At 56.5% G+C, this 20362-nt stretch overlaps 1 protein-coding gene across 16 annotated transcripts; it reads right to left on the reverse strand.

The window, feature by feature from the left end:
- Positions 1-4768: 4768 nt before the first annotated feature.
- MED25 (mediator complex subunit 25) lies at positions 4769-19481 on the reverse strand. 16 transcript variants are annotated; one of them, XM_036885428.2, is made up of 19 exons: positions 19278-19481; positions 19138-19183; positions 18865-18989; positions 13562-13660; positions 13058-13181; positions 12607-12769; positions 12358-12488; positions 12017-12101; positions 11714-11907; positions 11160-11288; positions 10614-10699; positions 10484-10541; positions 10284-10391; positions 10006-10194; positions 9589-9660; positions 9243-9461; positions 8764-8944; positions 6334-6498; positions 4769-5570 (listed from the first exon to the last, which is right to left on the reverse strand). In XM_036885428.2, exons 1-19 carry the CDS (start codon positions 19409-19411, stop codon positions 5560-5562), a joined length of 2319 nt encoding a protein of 772 aa, XP_036741323.2. In that variant the 5' UTR covers positions 19412-19481; the 3' UTR covers positions 4769-5559. The 16 variants fall into 16 exon arrangements, with proteins under 16 accessions (XP_036741323.2, XP_036741322.2, XP_036741321.2 ...); XM_036885427.2 differs by having other exon boundaries at positions 4769-6498; positions 13058-13178; XM_036885426.2 differs by having other exon boundaries at positions 4769-6498.
- Between the last annotated feature and the right edge of the window lie 881 nt (positions 19482-20362).

The raw sequence follows: 20362 nt of genomic DNA on the forward strand, positions 1-20362 counted from the left end.
GCTTGTGCTATTTCTTGTTCCCAGTACTGGAGACCAAGAACCCAACATGGAGGGGTTGGTTACTGCACAAAAACAGTCCAAGTCAGTGCTGGAGAATCACCAGGCGGACCAGCCTGGCCCACGTGGGACTGCCATGGGAGGGGAGGGGCAGGACTCCATGATCCTTTGTTAAACCACTGAGATTTACGGATTTGTTAACAAAACACAGCCTGACCTCACCACATACACAGGGTTCTTTAACCATATCGAAACAATTGACTCACAACGTGCCCTGCAGCCTCCAGGCCTCTGTACACTGTCCCTTCTCCCCGGCGTGCCCGTCCCTCCAGGGGTGCCCACCGAAGGCTGACCCATAATAGTCTAGCATGTACTGTTTAATAGGCATGAAGCTGGGAGTTCTTATTTGGTTCTCACGAGGGTCCTTCAGGGCCGGCCCACTGGAGCCTCACCTTACGGGCAGGAGGGCATGGGAGAAGCGGGTCTGCGCCGTGAGGCTACCTGGCAACTTCCTGGCAACTCCAGGAGGGTGGGGTTTCACTGCCACAGCCACAGCCCCTATAAGGCACCCAATAAGTATTTTTCAAACAAATGAACTGCAGATTTATGACCTCCGTCAGCGGGGCCCCCGCCACTGCCTCCTGGTATGCCACAGTGCCTTGATCGCCCCCTAGAGGTTGGTTCCCCTTCCCGCACTCTACTCCGGGTTCCCAGCATGACCTGGTGGATCCCCAGCCATACACACCCGGCGTGGGTCAGGCTGGTTGTTAGAGCTGGCGCCAGGCTGTACCACTTACTTAAAAAAGCAATATTTGTGGAAAAGCAATCATATTTCCGAACGCTATGCTAAGCGCTTCCCCGTTGAACTCTGAATCCTCCACCAGGCCGTGGGATTAACAACCTTACCACCCACATTCTACAGATGGGGAAACCAAGGATCCGGCGGCCAGAGCGGGAGGTCACCCGAGAAGCGGCCGAGCGGAGTCCCAAGCCCAGGCTCTTGCTTGATCTCAGCAGAGGTCCTCGGCCCCCGACTTGACGGGAAAAAATAAGGGCATCAGGAGTAAACGCCTCGCCCTTCTGTCCCCTGCCTGAGGCCCACCACAGCCGTCAGCTCAGGCTGGGGCCCCCCTGTCCTCGTCTCGGCGCTGCTCACAGCTGCCCCACCCACCACCTGCCCTCCAGCACACACGTTCCACATGCTCCCCGAGTGCCCCGTCCTCCCGCCCCCCACGTTCTCACGCTGAGATGACCTTGTCCTGCCGGCCTCTTCCCACGCAGCGCGATCTGTCCGTGCGCTAGGGAGAAACAAGCTGGTACAACTGTCCACATGCCAGATGTTTTCCAGAGAGGGCAACTTGGCAGTTATATTGCGGTTTAAAATGGACTCCCCAAAGGCTCAGAAACATCCTACTTGGCCAAAAACAGGGGATTTAAAAAGTGGTGGCAACGCACACGGTCATGAAAAAGTGCAGAGGGATTTTTTAAACTACAAGATACGCCGTGGTCAAATGAAGAAGGCAACCTACAGAACAAAGGAGACTGAGTAAATTCTGGAGACCCGCTGTGCAGTCCTGTACCAGGCAGTTAATCTGAAGAGGGCCAATTCCATGTTGAGTGTTCTTATCACATGAACAAAAACCAGAAGGACCCGGGGAACCTTCTGGAGTTGTTAGGTTTCTCCTACAGTGGGCTGGTGCTCTTACGGGTGCATGTGTATGTTCAAACTGGTCAAATTTGCATACATTAAGTACGTACAGTTTTTTGATACCAATTACATCTCCATGAAGCTGATTTAAAAATATAAAGTAAGCTGCCACAGGATAGAAAAGCCACAAAGTGCACTTGTTGGTGTCTACCTGCTTGAACAGATCCCTCTGAAAGGAGACCTAAGAAACTGGTCATTGATTTTGAGGGTGAGACTGTGCACTGGGTTGATTTCAGAACCTCTTAAGAGGGTGAACCATAGGAAGGCTCCCAATAGGCAAGAAAAAAATCCAATTACAAAAGTTAAATAAATACAAATAAAATAGGCACACTCTCCAGTGTTGAAGTCTGGCTGCTAGGAATGTACCCCACAGGAATGCCTGCCCAAGTGAGCAAAAAATAAAATAAAAATAGGTATGTGCTCATCTTCTGCAACATTTCTGAGAATAGTGAAAAACAGCACAGCCAGCCAACTGCCCACATGCAGGGTGGCAAGCAGCTTCAAAGATGGTCCCCGGGAGCCCCACCTCCGGGTACTACAGTCTTACATTATCCCCTCAGCTCCAGCGTGGGCCGAACCCAGTGGCTTGCTCTAGTGAAGGAAGTTTGACAGAAGTGATAGGGTATCACTTCCACAACTGGGTTTCAAACAGACCTCAGTATCCACCCCAGGCACCCTCTCTCTAATGTCTAGAGAAGCTGGCAGCCACACCGTGAGCTGCCCTACGAAGAGGCCTACCATGGCAAGTCACTTAGGGAGCCTTCCAGCCGGCAGCAAGCGAGGGACCGAGGCTCTGTGTCTGATCACCAGGGGGGAGTTGAACTCAATAAGCCAACATCAGCCTGAAAAAGGGGGCCCTCCCCACTTGCACCCTCAGATGAGACCACAGCCCCCGCCCACAGCTTGACCGCAATCCTGAGAGACCTTGAGCTGCAGGCCCAGCTAAGCTGTGCCTGGATTCAACTGGGAGACCATGCATGCTTGTCGTTTGAGCCACTGAGTGGTGGGGTTTGTTGCGCATCGACAGCTTATGCAGGCTGGGTGGTTTGCTGGACTTGGAATGTGTCCATTTAATGGACTAGTGAAGGCAACCACTTAAAAACAGGACACAGAGTCACCTGTAATGAATCACGTGGACACACAGCCATTACTGAAGTGATAAACAAGGAAAAAAAACATAGAAATTAACCCCTCTTATGTAAAACCTTTAAGAAACTATAAACATGTTAAGGCCACATGCATGTAAATCCAAACACGAAACTGATGTCTGCCTGCAGGGTGGGGGGTTCACTCAGTATGCGTTTGGGGTAAGGGAGACTGAAGGGACCTTACGCTTATTCTACACCTCAGTGCTTTTTCATCTTTATGAGATAGTAAGCCTGGGTGTAATTCAACACATTTTAGTTAATTCCTTTTACACCCAAGCATGGTGGGAAAACATATGTGAGTTTTATGTACCTTGAGATACATACACCATTTTCAGAAGTGGTGTTTTTCTCATGATTTTCTCTCTAGAGGTAGTAGGTGGGCATTCTCTGTCACCCAAGACAGGTTCACAACTATTAATAGGTCGGTATCTCAGCATTTCTGCCTTAAAAAAATTTTTTTTTCAATCATGTTCTGCTTCTTTTGCCCGATCTGCTCCTTTGGGGGAGTTCTCATGGATTCCCCAGTCTTGCTTCCAGTTCTAATTGCACGATCTAAAAACAAACCGGTCAAAAATGAAATGTTTCCAAGCAGCCGCTCACCCAGTGACAACCTTCAAGGACACCCTGATCAGGACAAGCGGGCGTGCATTGTTATAGTAGGTTTGCCCACCACGCTTGCCTCCCAAGGGTGTTTTTTAGCTCGTGGTGACAAAAATAGTGGCTGACAGCTCCTCCAAGTGGAGGCCTGGGCTGGGCCTGGCAGGGGCTCTATCTGTCCTATGGGGAAACCTAGGCTCGGACAGGCATAGGAACCTGCCCAAAGCTAATCACTGCAGGGGCCGCTGGCCTACGGTTTTCATCAGTTTCCCTACTCGTCAGGTACCTCTAACAGCACCTCGTACTCAGAGAAAAACCCTTCCAAAAAGATGTGCTCCATCGGCGTTGGCCGCCTCCCCGGGGCGTGGGACATGGCGGCGAGGCCTGCGCCTGCGCCTTTCCTCACCCGGGGGGCGTCCCGGCGACCGGGCCTTACTTCCGCCTCCCCTCGTGAACACGTGCCTGGGACCCAACGTGACGGGGCACCTGGCCGGGTGCTGGGGTCGAGAGGGCCTCCCTGGCTGGGGACGGGCAGAGGCGGCGGATGGGAACGTTCCTCCCGGAACAGTCCGCCCCAGACCCGAACCCGTTCCCCGCAGGGCGGCCTCCACCCGGCCCGGCTCATCTGCCTCCCCTCCCGGCGGCGCTCCGGCCGCCCGCTCCCCAGGAACACTCAGCCTCCAGAACACACTTGCCTGGTGCGCCTGTCTTCCGGCTCCCTGCCCACCCCTTACGCGCGGGTCTCTCGGGGCTCTGTCCTTGTCCTGGCGGCGTCTTCTTCCAGAGGTCGCAAAATGGCGGCCGGCGGCCTCGTAAGACCCACAAGCAGAGTTTGTTTGGTCCTCACAGTGTTTTTTGTTTTTAATTGGAATGCCCTTAGGTGGGGCAAGCACTCTCCAAGTTGGCCACAGTCCCCATCATTCCCTGTTGTCTCACACCATGCGCTCCGCACATTTCCGTCACCTGCCTGGGCCCTGAAGCCATCTGAGGTTCCGACACCCCTGCTACACGCGCTGCCTGGGACGCCTCGCGCGCTTCCTCCTCCTCGGCTACCGCCGCCATCTCCCCCTCTGTTCCCCCCCACCTTGAATGACAAGCACCCAGGGGGCCTGTCCAGGGTGCCACTTCCCCGCCTCCCTCCCTCCTACTGACTCAACAGTTCCAGGGCAGGGATCTTGGACTCCGATGCCTACGGGAGCCGGGCGGGCCACAGAAGGAGCCAGCCAGCCTCGGAGGAGAAAAGTCCACGGCCAGAAATATAATCAAATTGTTATCTTTACTGAACTATGGTGAACGCATGGAACATAATACAAACGAGTATGATACTGGAGTTTATATTTCAAATTCAAAATTGAAAAAATACAAATTGAAAAATAGAAATATTTAATTATTAAAATTTTCTCTTTCATTATGCTTTTGTTCCTTTGCTTTGAGGCCGGAAGGCTGACCTCATCCCTCCCGCACGGAGATGCTGATGTCAGGCTGTGGCTGTCATGATGCGACAGACGATTTAGAATTCAACCTTGAACCCTCAAACTGGGAGCATTATTTCATTTGACTCAGAGTTGTAAACGGAAGACAGCTGCTGATGAGCGTGGGCACTTCCAAGCACAGAGACTTGGGACAACCGCTGGAGAAAGCTGTAGGGCTGATCACTTAGCAGCGAGCGCCCCGTCGCACTGCGCTTCAGTAACTACCGTTCGTGGTCTGCACTGACCAGCCACGGCAAACCACACAGGGTTACTTCACTTCCATTAAAGTCTGGAGGCAGAGAGCCTTTGGGGGAATTTGGTCTGCAACCCTACAATTTGGGTGAATCCAGTCCTGGCCATGTCTTTTATTTCTGGAAACCAATTGCAGCAAAGGAAAGGGAGTCAGAATATTCCTTGCCCATGGCCTCCCCATCTTGGCAGGACTGGGCACACACGATGATACATTCAAGTAGCTGTTTGTGAACCTCCTTGCAGAGAAATAGTGTTCAGAAGGGTCGTAAGCTCGACGAAAAGGCTTTGACCAACCTTCTCAGGGGAGCCAGGCAGTGACTTCCACCTCAACGGAATGAACGGATTTCAGCAGCTGATTTCTTCCACAGCATCATGTAACAGCAGGTCACAGAGCTTCTGTAAAACACATCGGGTCAAGTTCACCATCGACCAGCCCGTGGTTAAAGTACAGGAGCATGTCAAGGATGTCCGTGGTGTGTTTCATCTACTTTCTTAACACAGTTCATCTCCTGGTGATTGACGCATGACCCGACTTCTGTGTCCTCGCCAGATGTCACCACCTTGGGTCAAGGCTTCCTGACTAGTTCCCCTGCGCTCAGATCATGACATCGCCACAACTGTAGCTGTGGCGAGGAATTCTGGCCGGAGCACGTGAGGCTGTCCGTTTCTCTCAGCACACAGCAAGGAAGTCATTTCCCAGTGTTGGGCCTACCTGGGACCCGTGTCACAGACTTCGGTCACATCAAAATTCTCAACACCACAAATAAATAAAGCTAACTGGGTGGTAATCGTTCATGAGCAGCGATAGAAAAGGCCACAATCAACTTGACTCTTTCAAGCAACTGGATTTGTAAATCTTCTCACGTATCTTCAACTCACTGTGTAATATGCAAATATCTGTTAGACTTAAGCAAGGGTCTAAACAGACGTGTGTTTCTGCTCAGGACATGTCATTCTGCTCCTTTATAAACGTGTTTTGTCTGTAGCAGGTTTTAATGCCCGGTGAATTCTTCTCCCTTTACTCCAGAACTGCATGTCGCAGACACACCACTTCTGTCATCTCCTTTCCCACGCGAGGCCTACTGACACTTGAGGCCCCTTTTCAGTTCATCAAGTATCGCATCTCGCGTCTGTTCTGTATACTGGTCGAAGCTCTTACCGTGCTTTGATTTATAATGACGTTTCAGGTTGTATTCTTTCAACACAGACACGATTTTTTTGCATATTAAACACATAGGCATGTTCTTCACTTCCACAAAGAAATAGGCTCGCTCCCATTTTTCTCGAAACACGCAGCCCTCTTGTTCTCTCTTTCGTTTTGCCGCTTTTGATAGAGACATAGGTACAAGAAAGATTTCACATTCCTCTGAATGCTACCACAGGAACCACCACAGTGCAAAGGCAACGACCCTTTGCCTCATGGAGGGGGAGCACGAGGGAGTGGTAGGGACTGTGGCAAACCAGAGAGCACAAGCCCCATGGAAAGGGGCAGCCCTCCAACCTGCGTTGCTAAGTGGAAGGGTGGGCCCAGGGGTGCCAGATCTCTGACTTGTCAAGAGAAGCCAAGACTGCAGATTTTGTGTGTGTGTGTGTGTGTGTATGTGTGTGAGAGAGAGAGACAGAGAGAGAGAATTACCTGGATTTTTACAGCTAACTTGTTAAAAAAAAATGCCACATATGCTAACACAGGGAAGGCCAAACAAAACTCAACTGTAGAGTGGCCCACAGGCCACCAGATTGCAACCTCTCTCTGCTGGGATGGGGCCCGGGAATCTGATTTCAGCCAGCACCCCGACCAGTACATATGCTGGTGGTCCAGGTGCAGACCACGCGCTGAGCCAACACTGGTCTAGAGGCTGACAACAGACAACTCACTCTCTGCCCCCAGCTGGACGGCCCTTGCACTGTACTCATGTCTGTTCCCAGCTGCGCCCTGGACATCTCCCCAAGGGTGTCCTTTAGGTCCCTTGCCTCACCACACACCAAACCTATTCCCTACCAGGATTCCCATCTCAGGAAAAGCTCCACTCTCCACCCTGTCCAGAGTCTTGGAAGGTCACTCTGTCTGGGACCTGGGCCCTACATGTCATCTCATCCACTCCTGTGGCTTCAACCACTAAACACACACTGTCCCTTAAGGACATGTGCTGAGCTCCCAACATGGCATCTGTCACTTGGACGTGCCTGGGACGTGCCTGGGACCGTTGCCACTCACTGCTAGCTCCTCCCAGCTGCCTGACTTAGGGAGGCCCCCCCACCTACTAGCACTCAGGCAGGCACTGGGGGCCAACCTTGGCCCCACTGCCCCACCCCCAGCCCTTCCTCTGGCCCCTCCCCTCCCCAGGACCATCACCATAGCCTCCTCCTTGCCATCCGGTCCTGTCCTGCCCCATCACACTCCACAGCCCAGAAGGGTCTTTCTAACACCTGGCTAACCCAGGCCTGACCCCTGCTCTGGGCCTCCTGGGGCTCTTCTGCATCCCCAGGGCAACCTCAAGCTGCTCAGTTTGGAACCTGAGCTCCTCCAGACCTGGTACCCACCCCCTTCCTAGGCCCACCCTCCCTCACGCACACGCCCCAGAAGCACCCATCTCGTCACTGAACCCTGCTTCCTCTTGCCTTCACAAATTCATGTCTGCGGTCTCCGCACCGTGATGACCATTTGCGTCCTTCCTCCCTGCCTGACTCCTGCTTCTCTTCCAAGGCCCTGCTAAGCCTAGCTGGCTCAGAGGCCCCTTCCAGGCCCACCGGGTACCCTCTCTACCTCTGTGACAGCAAGTGGCCCCGAGAGTTCTGCCTGCCCACCTGCCTCACTTCTCCCCGAGCCAGGCTACACCAGACTGCCTGGCTCACCGCTGAGGCCCTGGCTCACCAACCCGGGGCCTCAAGGACGTCTGCTGAAGCCAGAACAAGGGCAGAGATATCCCCCCAGGTCTCCGCCTGCCCAGTCCTGGGGGATGTCAGTGACGGGAGTCGGGGCATGTGTTAAAAGGAACTTTATTGGGTGTCGGGGATTCAGATGAGGTCCATGAGGATGTCGTCCTCCATGACGCTGGGCTGCAGGCCCGGCTGGGGGACCGGGCCCCGGGGACCCCCGCTCAGCAGCATCTGACCTGGGGGGCAGTGGGGAAGGGACTGCATCTCCCAGTAGTCCCTGGGGCCCGGGAGGGCCCTGGGCCTGCTTCTTCCTTTCTCCTCTGGGAGCCACAGGCACTGAGTTTTCTAAGAAGCCCTGGAGGGACCCATCAGAGGCACCTCTGGCCCCATCAGGTCACAAATACTTTGTTTCCCATGAGTCTTGGGTGCCCAACCCCCAGATTACTTTTCTGGCCCTAAGACTACATTTCCCAGTAACCCCAGGAGGACACGCAGGAGGGGAATCATGGGAAGAAGCTGTTGCCCTACTAGGTCTTGGTCCCCTGAACAGTATTTTTCAGGAGCCCTCACAGCCCCCTGAAAGCCATGAGGGAACCAGCCGCTGTTCTTGAATTCAGGGCTTCACTTCCCAGGAACCCTTGGTCTTGGGGTTCTAGCCCAGAGGCTGCTGGGGCACCCAGTCCAGACCCTTGCCCTCCCAAGACCCCCTTACCTGGAAGTGGAGCCCTCGGGGGAAGCTGCGCGGGCCAGGACTGGGCAGGCGGTGGCTGCAGGAGGGGGGGCCCCAGCGGGGGCTGCCCCAGGCCCTGGTGCGGTGGGGGCAGCAGTGCAGGAGCCCCTGGTGGCTGGAGGTGGTGGAGGGAGGCCTGGGGTGGGGGCACCCCAGTCTGGGGCTTGGAGAACAAAGCAAGCAGCTCAGAAGCCCCCAGTGGAGAGCCCCCAGCCCACTATGTAGCCTCTAGCCGCTCCAGAGAATACCTTATCCAGCACTTAGCTGGGAGCAGGGCCTCTCTCTTCAAAGGAATCTTAGCAAAAGCCCCCAAACAGAGAGGACCAGTCTGCCTGAAGCCCTCTGTAGGGCTCTATTCACATCCGCTGATCAAAGAGAACCTCCCTCCCCCCAGACAATAGGGCTGGAGCCATGCGGGCTGGGAATCCGGACTCCTGTTCACCCGCACCCACAAATCTCACCGGCGGTGGGTTGAGGAGGAGGCTCCGCAGTTGGGGGTTGGCCCCAGGGTTCTGGGGCCGAAGGATGGGTCCAGGAGGTGGGGGGCCGGGGGCCGCTCCAGGAGGGCCTTGGGGGGCCCCTGGGGGGGCCTGGGCAGCACCTTGGGGCTGGGGCTGCCCAGCGGCCGCCGAGGCCCCCACAGTGCCCTGCGGCTGGGGCTGTGGTGGGCGGAGCTGGAGCTGGCGGGAGAGATGGGGGTGAGGGCCAAGGTAGAATCCCGGCCCCTTGGCCGCTGTGGTCCTGTCTGGACAGCATTCTCTGGGGCCTCCCCTACTCTGGCCCTGACCCCACAAGCCCTCTCCTCACCAGATTCTGCGAGGGTCTTGCCTGGTCCTCCAGAATGGGGCCCAGTCCAGGAGGCGCCTGCTGTGCCCCCATCTGTGTGGGGAGGGGGAGCAGGTCAGTGCCAGTGGGGTGAGGGTCCTGTGTCCAAGAGGGTCTGAGTCCTGAAGGCGACCCATAAGGAAGGAGCTGGGAACATCTTCGTGTTGGGGGGTGGGGCACCTGGGAAGTAAACCTCCCTCGTGGGGACGGTGTCCAGAGAGTCAGTGGGGATGCTGGGAAGGTCACAGTGAGGCGGAGCCACAGGACGGTACACAGGGGTCACGTCTCAGGACTAAGTGTGGGAGTGGCAGCCCAGGAGGGATGCTCTGGGGTCTGGCTGAGTTCCGGGACCCAGGTGCGCAGGGGCGGGGCTGGGGAGCAGGGGGCTGTGTCTCTCACCCCGCGCTGCTGCTCCAGCTTCTGCTGCTGGACTTGCTTGTGGTTGGTGATGACCTGCCGGATGCCGTTGACGAAGCCGCTCTGGTCGTAGGGGATGAGGCCCATGAAGATCTTCTTCTTGGACGAGTACAGGAGCATGAGCACGCGCACCTCGCAGGGCGCCGTGTGGGGGAAGTGCACGCAGCCCGCCTGAAGGGGGGCGGCGGAGGCGGTCACGGCCTGGAGGAGGGCACGCCAGCCCTCCCGCCGCCGGAAGCCCTGCCCGGCCCGGGACTCACGAAGCCGTTGCCCATGATGCGGTAGAGGCCCTTGAGGGACTCCAGGTCCTTGTTGGTGAAATGGAACTGGACCATCCTCGAGTTCCGGAACAAAGGGCCCAGAGTGGTCTGGAGGAGGCACGAGGTCAGGGAGGGCAGGAAGGGCGGAGGGGGCGGCAGGGGCGAGGGAAGGGAAACGGGGTCCTCCCGCCAGTGCTCACCAGCAGCTGCTGCGGGATGAGCTGCATGATCAGCTTCTGCGGCCACTGCTCCGTCTTCCTGGGGGCGGTGCCAGGAGGTGTCAGGGCCCCGCCCACCGCGCCTGGCCCACCCCGCCCGCCCGGCACCTACAGGTTCTCGCCGTGATTCACGTAGACCTGGCAGGGCAGCGACCGCGTCAGCTTGGTGTTGGCATCCACGGAGGCGGGTTTGGGCTTCTGAAGGGAAGAGAAGGGTGTGTCACAGCGGGAAGGGCCCTGAGCCCCAGCGCCCTCAACCCGTCCCCTGGGAGCCCCCCAGTTCAGGCTCTTCCCCATTTTAAGTCCCACAAGCCGTGGGCCCTCCTCCAGGCCATCAATCCCTCAATCCTCTATCTTCAAACTCCACAAACACCGGACATCCCCCTCTTGCCGCAAAAACCCAAACCCCCCCTGTCCCCAACATGCCACAACCCCCTGGACCTCTGTCCAGACCCTGAATCTGAGCTTTTTCGCAGTTCTTCACCAGCAACACAATTCGTACCACCACCCTGGTCCTGAACTCGGGGCTACAAATCCCACACTTCCTCAAGACCGTCCTCAGGACCACAGGTCCCATGGCCCCAGGGGGGCCGGGCCCGCCCCTGCATGCCACCGGGCTACCAGACCCACAAGCCCAAGGCTCCACGAGCCTGCTCACCTCCTGCCACTCGAGGACCCCGCTCCAGGCCAGGATTTTGTTGGAGACTGACTGCTGCCCGCCGAGGGCCGGGGCCCCTAGCTGGGCTGCTGAAGGGCCACTCACGCTGCCTGGGGCCACCGTGCCTGCCTGCAGGGGGCAGGGGGAGGGCAGTGGGCAGGGTCAGGTCACCTCCCAGGAGGGGCTGTCCTGACAGAGATGGACCAGCAGCAAGAACGGTGCCCACCCCGTCCCCAGCATCACACACCCAGAGGACGGCCAGCCCTTGGGCCACAAATGGCCTGTGAGATCTGAGGACTCTAGAGCCCCAGGGCGCCCTGGCTACCACGGTCTCTCGGGTACCTCAGAGTAGTCTTCACCCACCAGGAACCAAAGTCCCACGATACCATCCCCAGACCCGCTAGTTGGCAGCATCCACAGCACAAGCCCCACGAGTCCGAGGACCCAGGACCAGAAGACCCACATGGCCCGGGGAAGGCAAACTGCTGCTCTTCTGTGTTGTCAGTGGCTGCAGGCAGGGCAGCGTGGGGGGCAGGAGGCCTGCAGGCACCTACCATGGACGGCGCGCCAGGCTGCGCAGGGGGTGCCAGGCCTGGGCCAGAGGCCACCGTGGAGACCAGGCTGGGCTGGGAAGCAGGGGGTGGCTTGGGGGCGCCAGGGGGCCCTGGAGGCAGTGGGGGTGCTGGTGCCTGGCTGAAGGGGGGACCCACTCCTGGAGCAGCTTGCTGGAGAGGGTTGATGGGCGAGACTGGGGGAGAGACCAAGGCAGGAAATGGGGACAGACGTGCAGAGGGGGCTGGCCGGCCCCGCCCACCCACCCCCACCCCACCCCACCCCGTCCTTGCCCCAGGACTCACAGCGTGGGCCCAGCCCAGCCTTCTGGTTCTTGGCGGCCTCCACAGCATTCTGGGCAGCCACCTGGGCTGCACTCAACCCGGGAACCTGGGGTTACAGGGTAGGGGATGGTGGGGGCCACGCGCCCGTCCTGGTGTCCCATGGGGCCATGCCATCCCAGCTCACACACTGCAGGGGCTCATGAGTTCCATCGCCCCAAAGAGATGTGATTCTCGGACCCCAAGTGTCCAACACCCTCATTTCCCCTCATCCCACAAGCCCAGCATCCACCTAGGTCTTTCCCAAGGGGACAGGGCTCCCACGAGGCTCCAGAAGCGTGTCCCCCTCCCGGTGACATCCATACCTGGTACTGCTGGGGGACAGGGGGCAGAGGCTGCTGGGGGGCTGCGGAGAGCGTGGCACCCGAGGGTGGAGCTGGAGGCAGGGGTACGGGCTGCTTTGGCTGGAGGGTGCCTGGGGCTGAGCCACCCCCAACTGAGAGCCACCAATGGACGATGGCACCAAGAGAAGGGGTTGGAGAGGGGGGAGGAAAACCCAAGTCAGAGGGAGCGGGGGAGGGCCCCCTGCCCCCCCACCAGCGCCCAGGCCTCACCCGGCAGCACAAGCCCCCGCACCAGCACCATGTGCCGGGGGTCCTGGCTCACGTCTGTCGGCGGCTGCAGCGGCTCCAGCAGAGCCGGGGGAGCCGCCTTCTCGAACAGAAGCCTGAGGGCAGGCAGCTTCCGGGGGGACACAATGGAGAAGTGGATCCCACGCTACAGGAGGACAGGCAATGAGGATGGGCTGCAGAGGCCAACCCCAGGCCGCCACACCTGCTGGGTGGCTGGACACCTGGGCCCTAAGTTCCCATCGGGCTTTAGGACGGGGGACCAGGAGTCTGTACTGGCTGCCCCAGAGAAATCTGGATCACAGCTCTTCCAACAGGGGCATGCAGAACTGGCCGCGGAGTGACTATCCTGTGACCCTGAGCCTGTGCTCCAGCCCCCTCCTCCCTCAGCCCAGAGGCCAGCCCCAGCCCGGCCCTCAGACGCAAAGGCCCTCACCTCCCCGATCTTCTGTACGAGGCTCTCGGTCGTGCAGCCAGAATACGTGGTGCTCTCGACAGCGGGCAGCAGGTACGGGGGCGAGTTACAGATAAGGAGGCAGACTCGGTGCGTCTGACCGCTGCTAGGGACAAGGAGATGCGAAGCAGGTGGCAATGGGCGCCCCAAGAAGGTCCCAGACTCAGCACCCAAGCAGGCGCCGGGACCCCAGCCCACAGGGAGTCTGCGGCGACGGCCCCACTTTACAGCCAGGAGCGCTGAGGCTCAGAGAGGTTCCTGGCTCACGCTGAGTCACCCAGCAGGCAGAGGCAGCAGAAGACAGACCCAGAGCGGATGCCCCTGCCCACTGAGGACAGAGACGAGGCACTGGTCAGGGGGCACCTCCTGCCTGCTGGCCCTGAGCCCTCAGCACACGGCCCGGCGGGTTCCCTGGGGTGACGCAGGGGTAGAATCCCAAGCCAGGTGGAAAGAGACTGCCAGGGCCCCAGGCGGGGGCACACTCACATCTGCTCCCGCATCTTCTTGAAGTCATCGAAGAGCTGCAGGGCTGTGCTGAGGCCTTCAGCGATGAGGCTGCAGCTCTCGCCACCGCCGCCCATGAACCTGCAGGGGCCAGGTGGTCAGGGCCAGGGGCCCCCAGGCACACTGGACCGGGGGCGTGGGAACGCTGGCGAACTCCCTGCTCTATCTCCGGTTCTGGCCCAGTGCCGTGGCCAGAGGATGGGTCCAGGACACACAGGCAGGCAGCCCAGGCCTTGTTCTGACATCTGAGCACCTCCCCTCCCTGGGCATCTGTTCCATCTTTAAAGCCAGCCTTGGCCTCTTTCCACCCTCCTGGACTGGCTAGAGGGCCGCCTGTCTTCCCACAGCGTTAGGGTTGAACTCTGTACCCCAAAAAGATATGTTGAAGTCCTAACCCCCAGTATCTCAGAACGTGATCTGATTTGTAAAGAGGGTCTTTACACAGGCCATATGGCCATAGGGAGGTCATCAAGGTGGACCCCCATGCAGCATGACCAGTGCCCTTATCAAATGAGGCAACTGGGACACAGAGACACGTGCGCACAAGGGAAGATGATGCAGACACAGGGAGAATGCCGCGTGGACACTGGAGTGGCGCTGCCGCAAGCCAGGGGTCGCCTAGGGCGACCAGAAGCTGGAAGAGGCACGGACGGGTCCCCCCTGCAGGCTCAGGCCCGGCCCCACCTCGGCCTCAGGCTCCTGGCCCCGGGATGGTGAGGCACTATGGTTCTGTTGTTCTGAGCCACCAGGGTGGCCACTCTGTTACCGCAGCCCCTGGAAACTGATGTACACAGAACCCTGACTTCCCTCCCAGACGATGTGCGATCTGCAGATGGGTCCCCAGCGCCCGACCTGTGTGGGATGTGGCCTCTACTTAAGCCCAACAGTTGCTCCCACGGTTCTTCCTGGCACATGACAGTGAGGCTGACTCTGTCACAGAGGACATATGGGCCCCTCTCTGGGGGCCCTGAGCGCCCAGTCCCCACAAACCGTGACCGCTGTGTCTGTCTGCGCCTGTGTCCCTGATAAGGCAGGGACGTCACCCCTCCCCCCCTGTCTGGCACAAGGGAGGCCTTGGGAAATGTGTGTTAAATAAACGAATGGCTATTAAGTCTGACCATGACCATCAAGGCCAAAATAAAGTCAAGCTCTCAGCCAAGCATTTGGGGCCCTCCATGCCCGGGGCTCCATCCCTCTGGGTACAAGTCCTCCAGGACGTCTCCCATGGCCCAGTCTCCATCATCTGCCACATGACCTGGTCTCTGCCTGTGCCCACATACCCCCCATTTTCTGATCCAGGGAGACCCTACTTATCGATCCTATGACACCCAGCCCAGCATCTCCTCTTCTGGAAGCCTGCCTATCTGCCAGCGATTTGAGGGCCCGCCTCAGTCACATCACAAGTCTGTCACATCACTGCACACCACGTGAGCCAGTACAGCCCTCAGTGAGGAAGAGCGGGCGGTCTGAGCCATCTCCAGGACGTGCCCAGGGCTCCCGGGGAACGGGTGAGCGAGCGCACCGGCAGCCCGGCCCCTCCACTCCTACCCAAGCTCACTCCAATTTCTTCCCAGCGCAGGCTTCCTCCACCTTCTGCTCCCACGGGGCATGTGCTCCCTGACCCCAGAGGCCCCCCTTCCCTCGCAGGGCCCTCGGCCGGCTGCACCGCTCGCGGCTCCGCCCCTCCAGCACCCGCTCCTCACCCCTCCTCCTCCTCCCCATCAGAGACTGTTTCTCACAGGAATTTCAAGGCCATGGAGTCGCGGGAAACCCCACGAATGAACTGCGCGTGTGTCCGCCCTGCCGCTGGCTTCCTGCCCTGAAGAGCTCCAACCACGATTTCCAGGGCCTTCCTGAGACTCTGCCCTGGATGGGGCGCTGCTTCCCGAGTGTGGGGTCTCTGCTCAGGGTGATGATGACAATGCTGTGGAGCTAGACCCAGCGGGCGGCTGCATCCACCGGGCATGGACTAAATGCCACTGAACTGTTCACTTTAAATCACTACTTTTTGGTTATGCGAATTTCACCTCAATTACAAAAAGCAGTTTCTGGGTGAACACGTGATCGAGCCCCTGCTGAGATCTTAAAACCTGCCTTCTCCTTAGTGAACACTGAGTGTGAGCCGTCTCTTACCAGCTCCCACAGAGACGTAACGAATATCTTGTCCAAGCAAAGCAAAAAACTCGAAAATGGAGAGCAGAAATAAAATACAGCCAGGGGCAAAAAGTATCATTAAGGTTATGATTAAGCCCTAATTCCAAATAAATCTCGTAAACCTTTCACAAACATAAAGTAAAATAAAAATAAGTGGACAGCGCCGAGTGACAAGCTGGCTCTCGTAGCTTCCCGGTGCTCTCGTTCACTGCACCAGTGCCACTCAGTGTCACCATCCTCCTCATCGCCAACTGTCCCGGCCTCCTAGGTCCCAGGAGGCCCCAGGAGGTACCAAGCAAAATGCAAGAATGTGAAGGGCAGCCAAGCCCTGACCCAGGGCTCCCTGCATGCCAGGCCCTGCCCCCAGTCTGTCACCCCACAAGAACACCAGCTCCAAGGGGGCCGGGACCCTGCCTGTCTCATGTCCTGATGCTTCAATGCCTCGTTTGCTTCACAAACATTTGCCGAATGGATGAATGGACGCACTGTCACAGTGCTGTGGCTTCGGAGGACACTGGGGGCTACTTTCCTTCTATCTCTGTTCAGTCTGATTCTGGGTCACTAGCTGAGGAGAGGGGAAAAACGCTGCCCCTCTTGTTAAGAAAGGAAATGGGACATGAGAAATGAATCTTCTCACAGCAAGGGCGTTTCAAAGGTCACACCGCATGCTTTGTTCCTTGGGTTACAGACATTCCAGAAGACAAGATTTCCCGAAGTGTGAACAGAACTTGCTGACTTTTTCTGTGATCTGTTACAGACCCGGCTGGATGTCACAGAAATTGCACTTAGATGGTTACATAGGACTTGTTAAAAGAACGTCTATTGTGAAAGTTAAACAATGGCTTGAAATATTTATCAGCTGGTTGGGAGGATTTGGCAATGAGCACACTGCATACAAAGCTTTTTTTTATTTAGTTAAAAGATACAGTGTATTCTAAGTTGATTAAGTGGGAAGGGAGGACATGGTCGAGATGTTCAGAAACCTTTACCTCCCTGGTACCGTCAAAATTCTTAAATAGAAGGGGTTTGACTGATTTTCCTGACACTTAAACACCCACCAGAAGGTTTGGTTTCTTGGTAATTATCTTCCCTATAGTTTTCACTTGTTCATTTACTCAGTCAAGGTCTCCTAAAGCCTCTTAGGTGCCAAATCCTAGCTAGAAGCAAACAGCAGGAAAAAAACCCAGGGACCTGGACATTCACAGTCTAGAGGTGTAGGGCTGTGACAGGGGAACACCTCGGAGTAATGAGGACAGAGGAGGAATCAACCAGCTGCTTGCCAGCATGGAGGGAAGGGATATTAGAGTTGGGTCTTGAAGTTTATACAGGAGTTCACCAGGGCTGGGAGCGGGCAGACGGCACAGACTCAGAGTATGAAGTGCCACCTGGGCATTCATTCACTCACACATTCAACAAAGTTTTCCTTAGGCCTCCTTTCTGATAGGCCCTCTGCTGGATGCTACGGACTTCAGGGACAGCAGCCCTGGACTCAAGAAGCTCCCACTTAATACTATTCAAGTACAACCACTACCCCAGTGGTTCTCAGCTGGGGTGGACTCCCCCCAACCCCACCCCAAGGCATGTGACAATGTCTGGAGACATTTTTGTTTGTCACAACTTGGGAAGTGGTTACTGGCATCTAGTACCTCGAAGCCAAGGGTGCTCCTGAACAATCCCGCTGCACGGGACAGTCTCCCACAACAAAGAATTGTTTGACCCAAAGTGTCAGCAGTACTGAGGTTGAGAAATCCTACTCTGTCCTGACTACCAAATGTAATGTCTGATGGAGAAACTGAAATGTCAACTTCCCAGTGAATGTGCAGCACCCAGCCAAGCACACAAAGCCTGGAACAAGGTGGGCACTCAACAAACAATTACTACACAAATCTATGAAGGTAACAGCAGCCACAAACCAGGGCCACTGAATGAACTCGGACCACAGACCAGACCCTGAACTAAGCACAAGATTAGTTCCTGTTATTCTTCTAAGAGCACTAACTACAGTTATCCATTTGCAAACCGAGACCAAGACCCCCAAAATTAGCAAACACACAGCTCTTAATACACACCAGGTACTGTTTTAGTCATCAACTCATTTAACTCCCCAAGTATGCCTATGAAGTCACGGTAGCCAGGCCCCTAAGGAACCCCACCTTCTGATATTCATGCCCCTCAAGCACTGAACGGAGCTGACTTGTCTACCAAACAGAATGTGGCAGAAGTGATGGCGTGTGGCTTCCAAGACTTGGTCATAAAAAGCCTGTGGCTTCCTCTTTGCCCATTCTGTTGCATTGCTCGGTCTGGGGAAAATCAGCTGCCATGTCGAGAGGATACTCTGCAGCCCCACAGGGAGGCCTGTGGGTAGCAGCCATAGGCGAGCCACCCTGGAAACGGATCCTCCAGTCCCAGTGAAACCTCTGGATAACTGTAGCCCTGGCTGCAATCTCATGAGAGGCCCTGCGCCAGAACCGGGCAGCTAGGCCACTCCTAAATTCCTTGTGTACAAAAACCCCATGACATAGTAAAAGTTTGTTGTTTCAAGCCGCTCAGTTTTGGGGTATTCTGTTACACAAACGTGGATAAGCAGTGCAGTTAAAAACTAAGGCAAATACTATTACCATCCCCCCTTTCAGAGATAAGTTATATTAAGAGGGGGCAGGGACTCCTCGGTCTGGGGACTCTTCTGTGGGTTAGCTATGATTAGACCCTGGGCTGCCTGCCCGTGCAAGAACCTGCAGTGTGAAAGTTCAAAATTCGATTCAAAGCACAGAGGGATCTTTCTTGGGCTAGCCCCGTCTCCCTCGCACTCAGGCTTCAGGCTTCTGAAAAAGGACGGCTGGAGTAGAGATGGGAAACAGAGGACAGAAAAGAGAGAATCACACGTGGGGTACCGGGTGGGTGCTGGAGCTCAGCTGTCTCCCTGACTGGGAAGCTTTTTCTCTTCCCAAACCGGATGTCAAAATCACTGCGCACACAGAACCCACCAAAGCACGGACTTAAGGGCACAAACACATCCCCTTCAGTCTTTTCGGCCACCCGTTATGAGGGAACGGTTCTTGTCGTTCAAACAATGTCACCATTCGTTCACGGTCCCCCAAACCCCCCACCCGCAGGCACAGGAAAAAGCTCACTTAATGCCATCGAGCCAGGTGACAAACTCATAGGCGCTGCTGGTGGGGGCGTGACATTGTACGTAGGACTCAGGAGCGCAGTCCACCGTGTTGAACACCACGAGGCTGTACTGGGTCCCCCCATACTGGGAGGGGAAAACAGAGCAGCTGTTCACCTGAGATCCCAGCGCCTCGTCCCTGAGGCCCAGGACTCCAGACCGCCAGCCCCTGCTCGGTCAGACCCAGGAGTCCGGGCCCCCGGGCCTCTCCTCCCTCAACAGTCCCAAGACTCACGTCTCCCCCGAAGTCTGTCTCGGCCGGAGGACCACCATTAAAATACCTGTGAGGGTCGGAAGTGAAAGGTTGGGGTCAGAAAGAGGAAGGGGAAACCTAGCGTCGGAGGGCGGTGTTGGAGTCGCGGAAACGGCACTCACTCGATGGCCGGGAGCAGGTAGTGCTTGCGGAGCCCCTCGAAGTACGGCCCCAGGTTGGCCGTGCCCTCGATCACAAACACCACGTCAGCCACGAGACCCCCGGCGCGGGCCGGGCCCTCTGACCCGGGGACCATGCCCCGCGTAGCAGCTGCCACCGCCGCGCGAGCCACCGCGGGAGCAGCGGAAGAGCGCCTGCGCAGCGTGCGCACCCGCGCCAGACTACGCGCCGCCGAGCCGCGCGTGCCGCCATGTTTGTGCGGGGCATTCGGGGGCCGGCTAGTTCTCCCTGCGCTCGCTTCTACGTGCCGCCTGCAACACAGAAGGGGCATAGCGAACCCCCTTCGGGGGCCTGATGCGGAAAACTGAATTATTGGCAGTACTAACGATAACTAAACATATTGAAAGCGGTAGGGTCGGTCGCCATCTTTGAGCGGGGCGCTGCCTCCGACTCTTGTCTCAATGAGAGGGTCAGGAAATCTGGTTGCTATGCAACGCGTACGCTGCCCTAGTTCTCTAACAGAAAGGTTGGGTTTCTACTTAAGTTCTTTCTGGCTCTGGGGGAGGGTCGTGTGAAGGGCCCAATCATATCTTCCGAAGCGGCGTTGCTAGGCAACGTTTTAAGGTTGCCGTCACCTCGGAAGGGAGTGTAGCTATTTTTCTCCCGAAAAGAAGCCGAACTCCAACCCTAGTGTAGGTTGCTACGCAACACCTGATAGTTGTTTTCTGGGAAAAGGGCCAGAAACTGGCCTAGAACATAAATACATTCCAGGTGGATTAAAAATGTAAATGAAACCAATGAAACCATAAAAATATCTGAAGGAACAAAGAAACACTGCATAATCCTGAAGACTGAGAGTTTGCTGTCATTACAGCAAAGCCTGAAAACGTGTAACAGTTGGTTAATTTGTCCTCAAGTTGAAAAAAAAGATGATAAACTGGGAAAGTTATTGTAACATATGTGTTGACAGAAATTTACTGCACAAATGCGTCTTACTAATTAATGAAAACTTAGGAAAACAAATACTTTATTTTTTTGACGGGAAAGGATCTATAAACAGGCTTTTCCCACACACAGAAAGAACTTA

The sequence above is a fragment of the Manis pentadactyla genome, chromosome 15 (assembly GCF_030020395.1).
Source record: "Manis pentadactyla isolate mManPen7 chromosome 15, mManPen7.hap1, whole genome shotgun sequence".
In the NCBI taxonomy this organism is placed as follows: Eukaryota; Metazoa; Chordata; class Mammalia; order Pholidota; family Manidae; genus Manis; species Manis pentadactyla.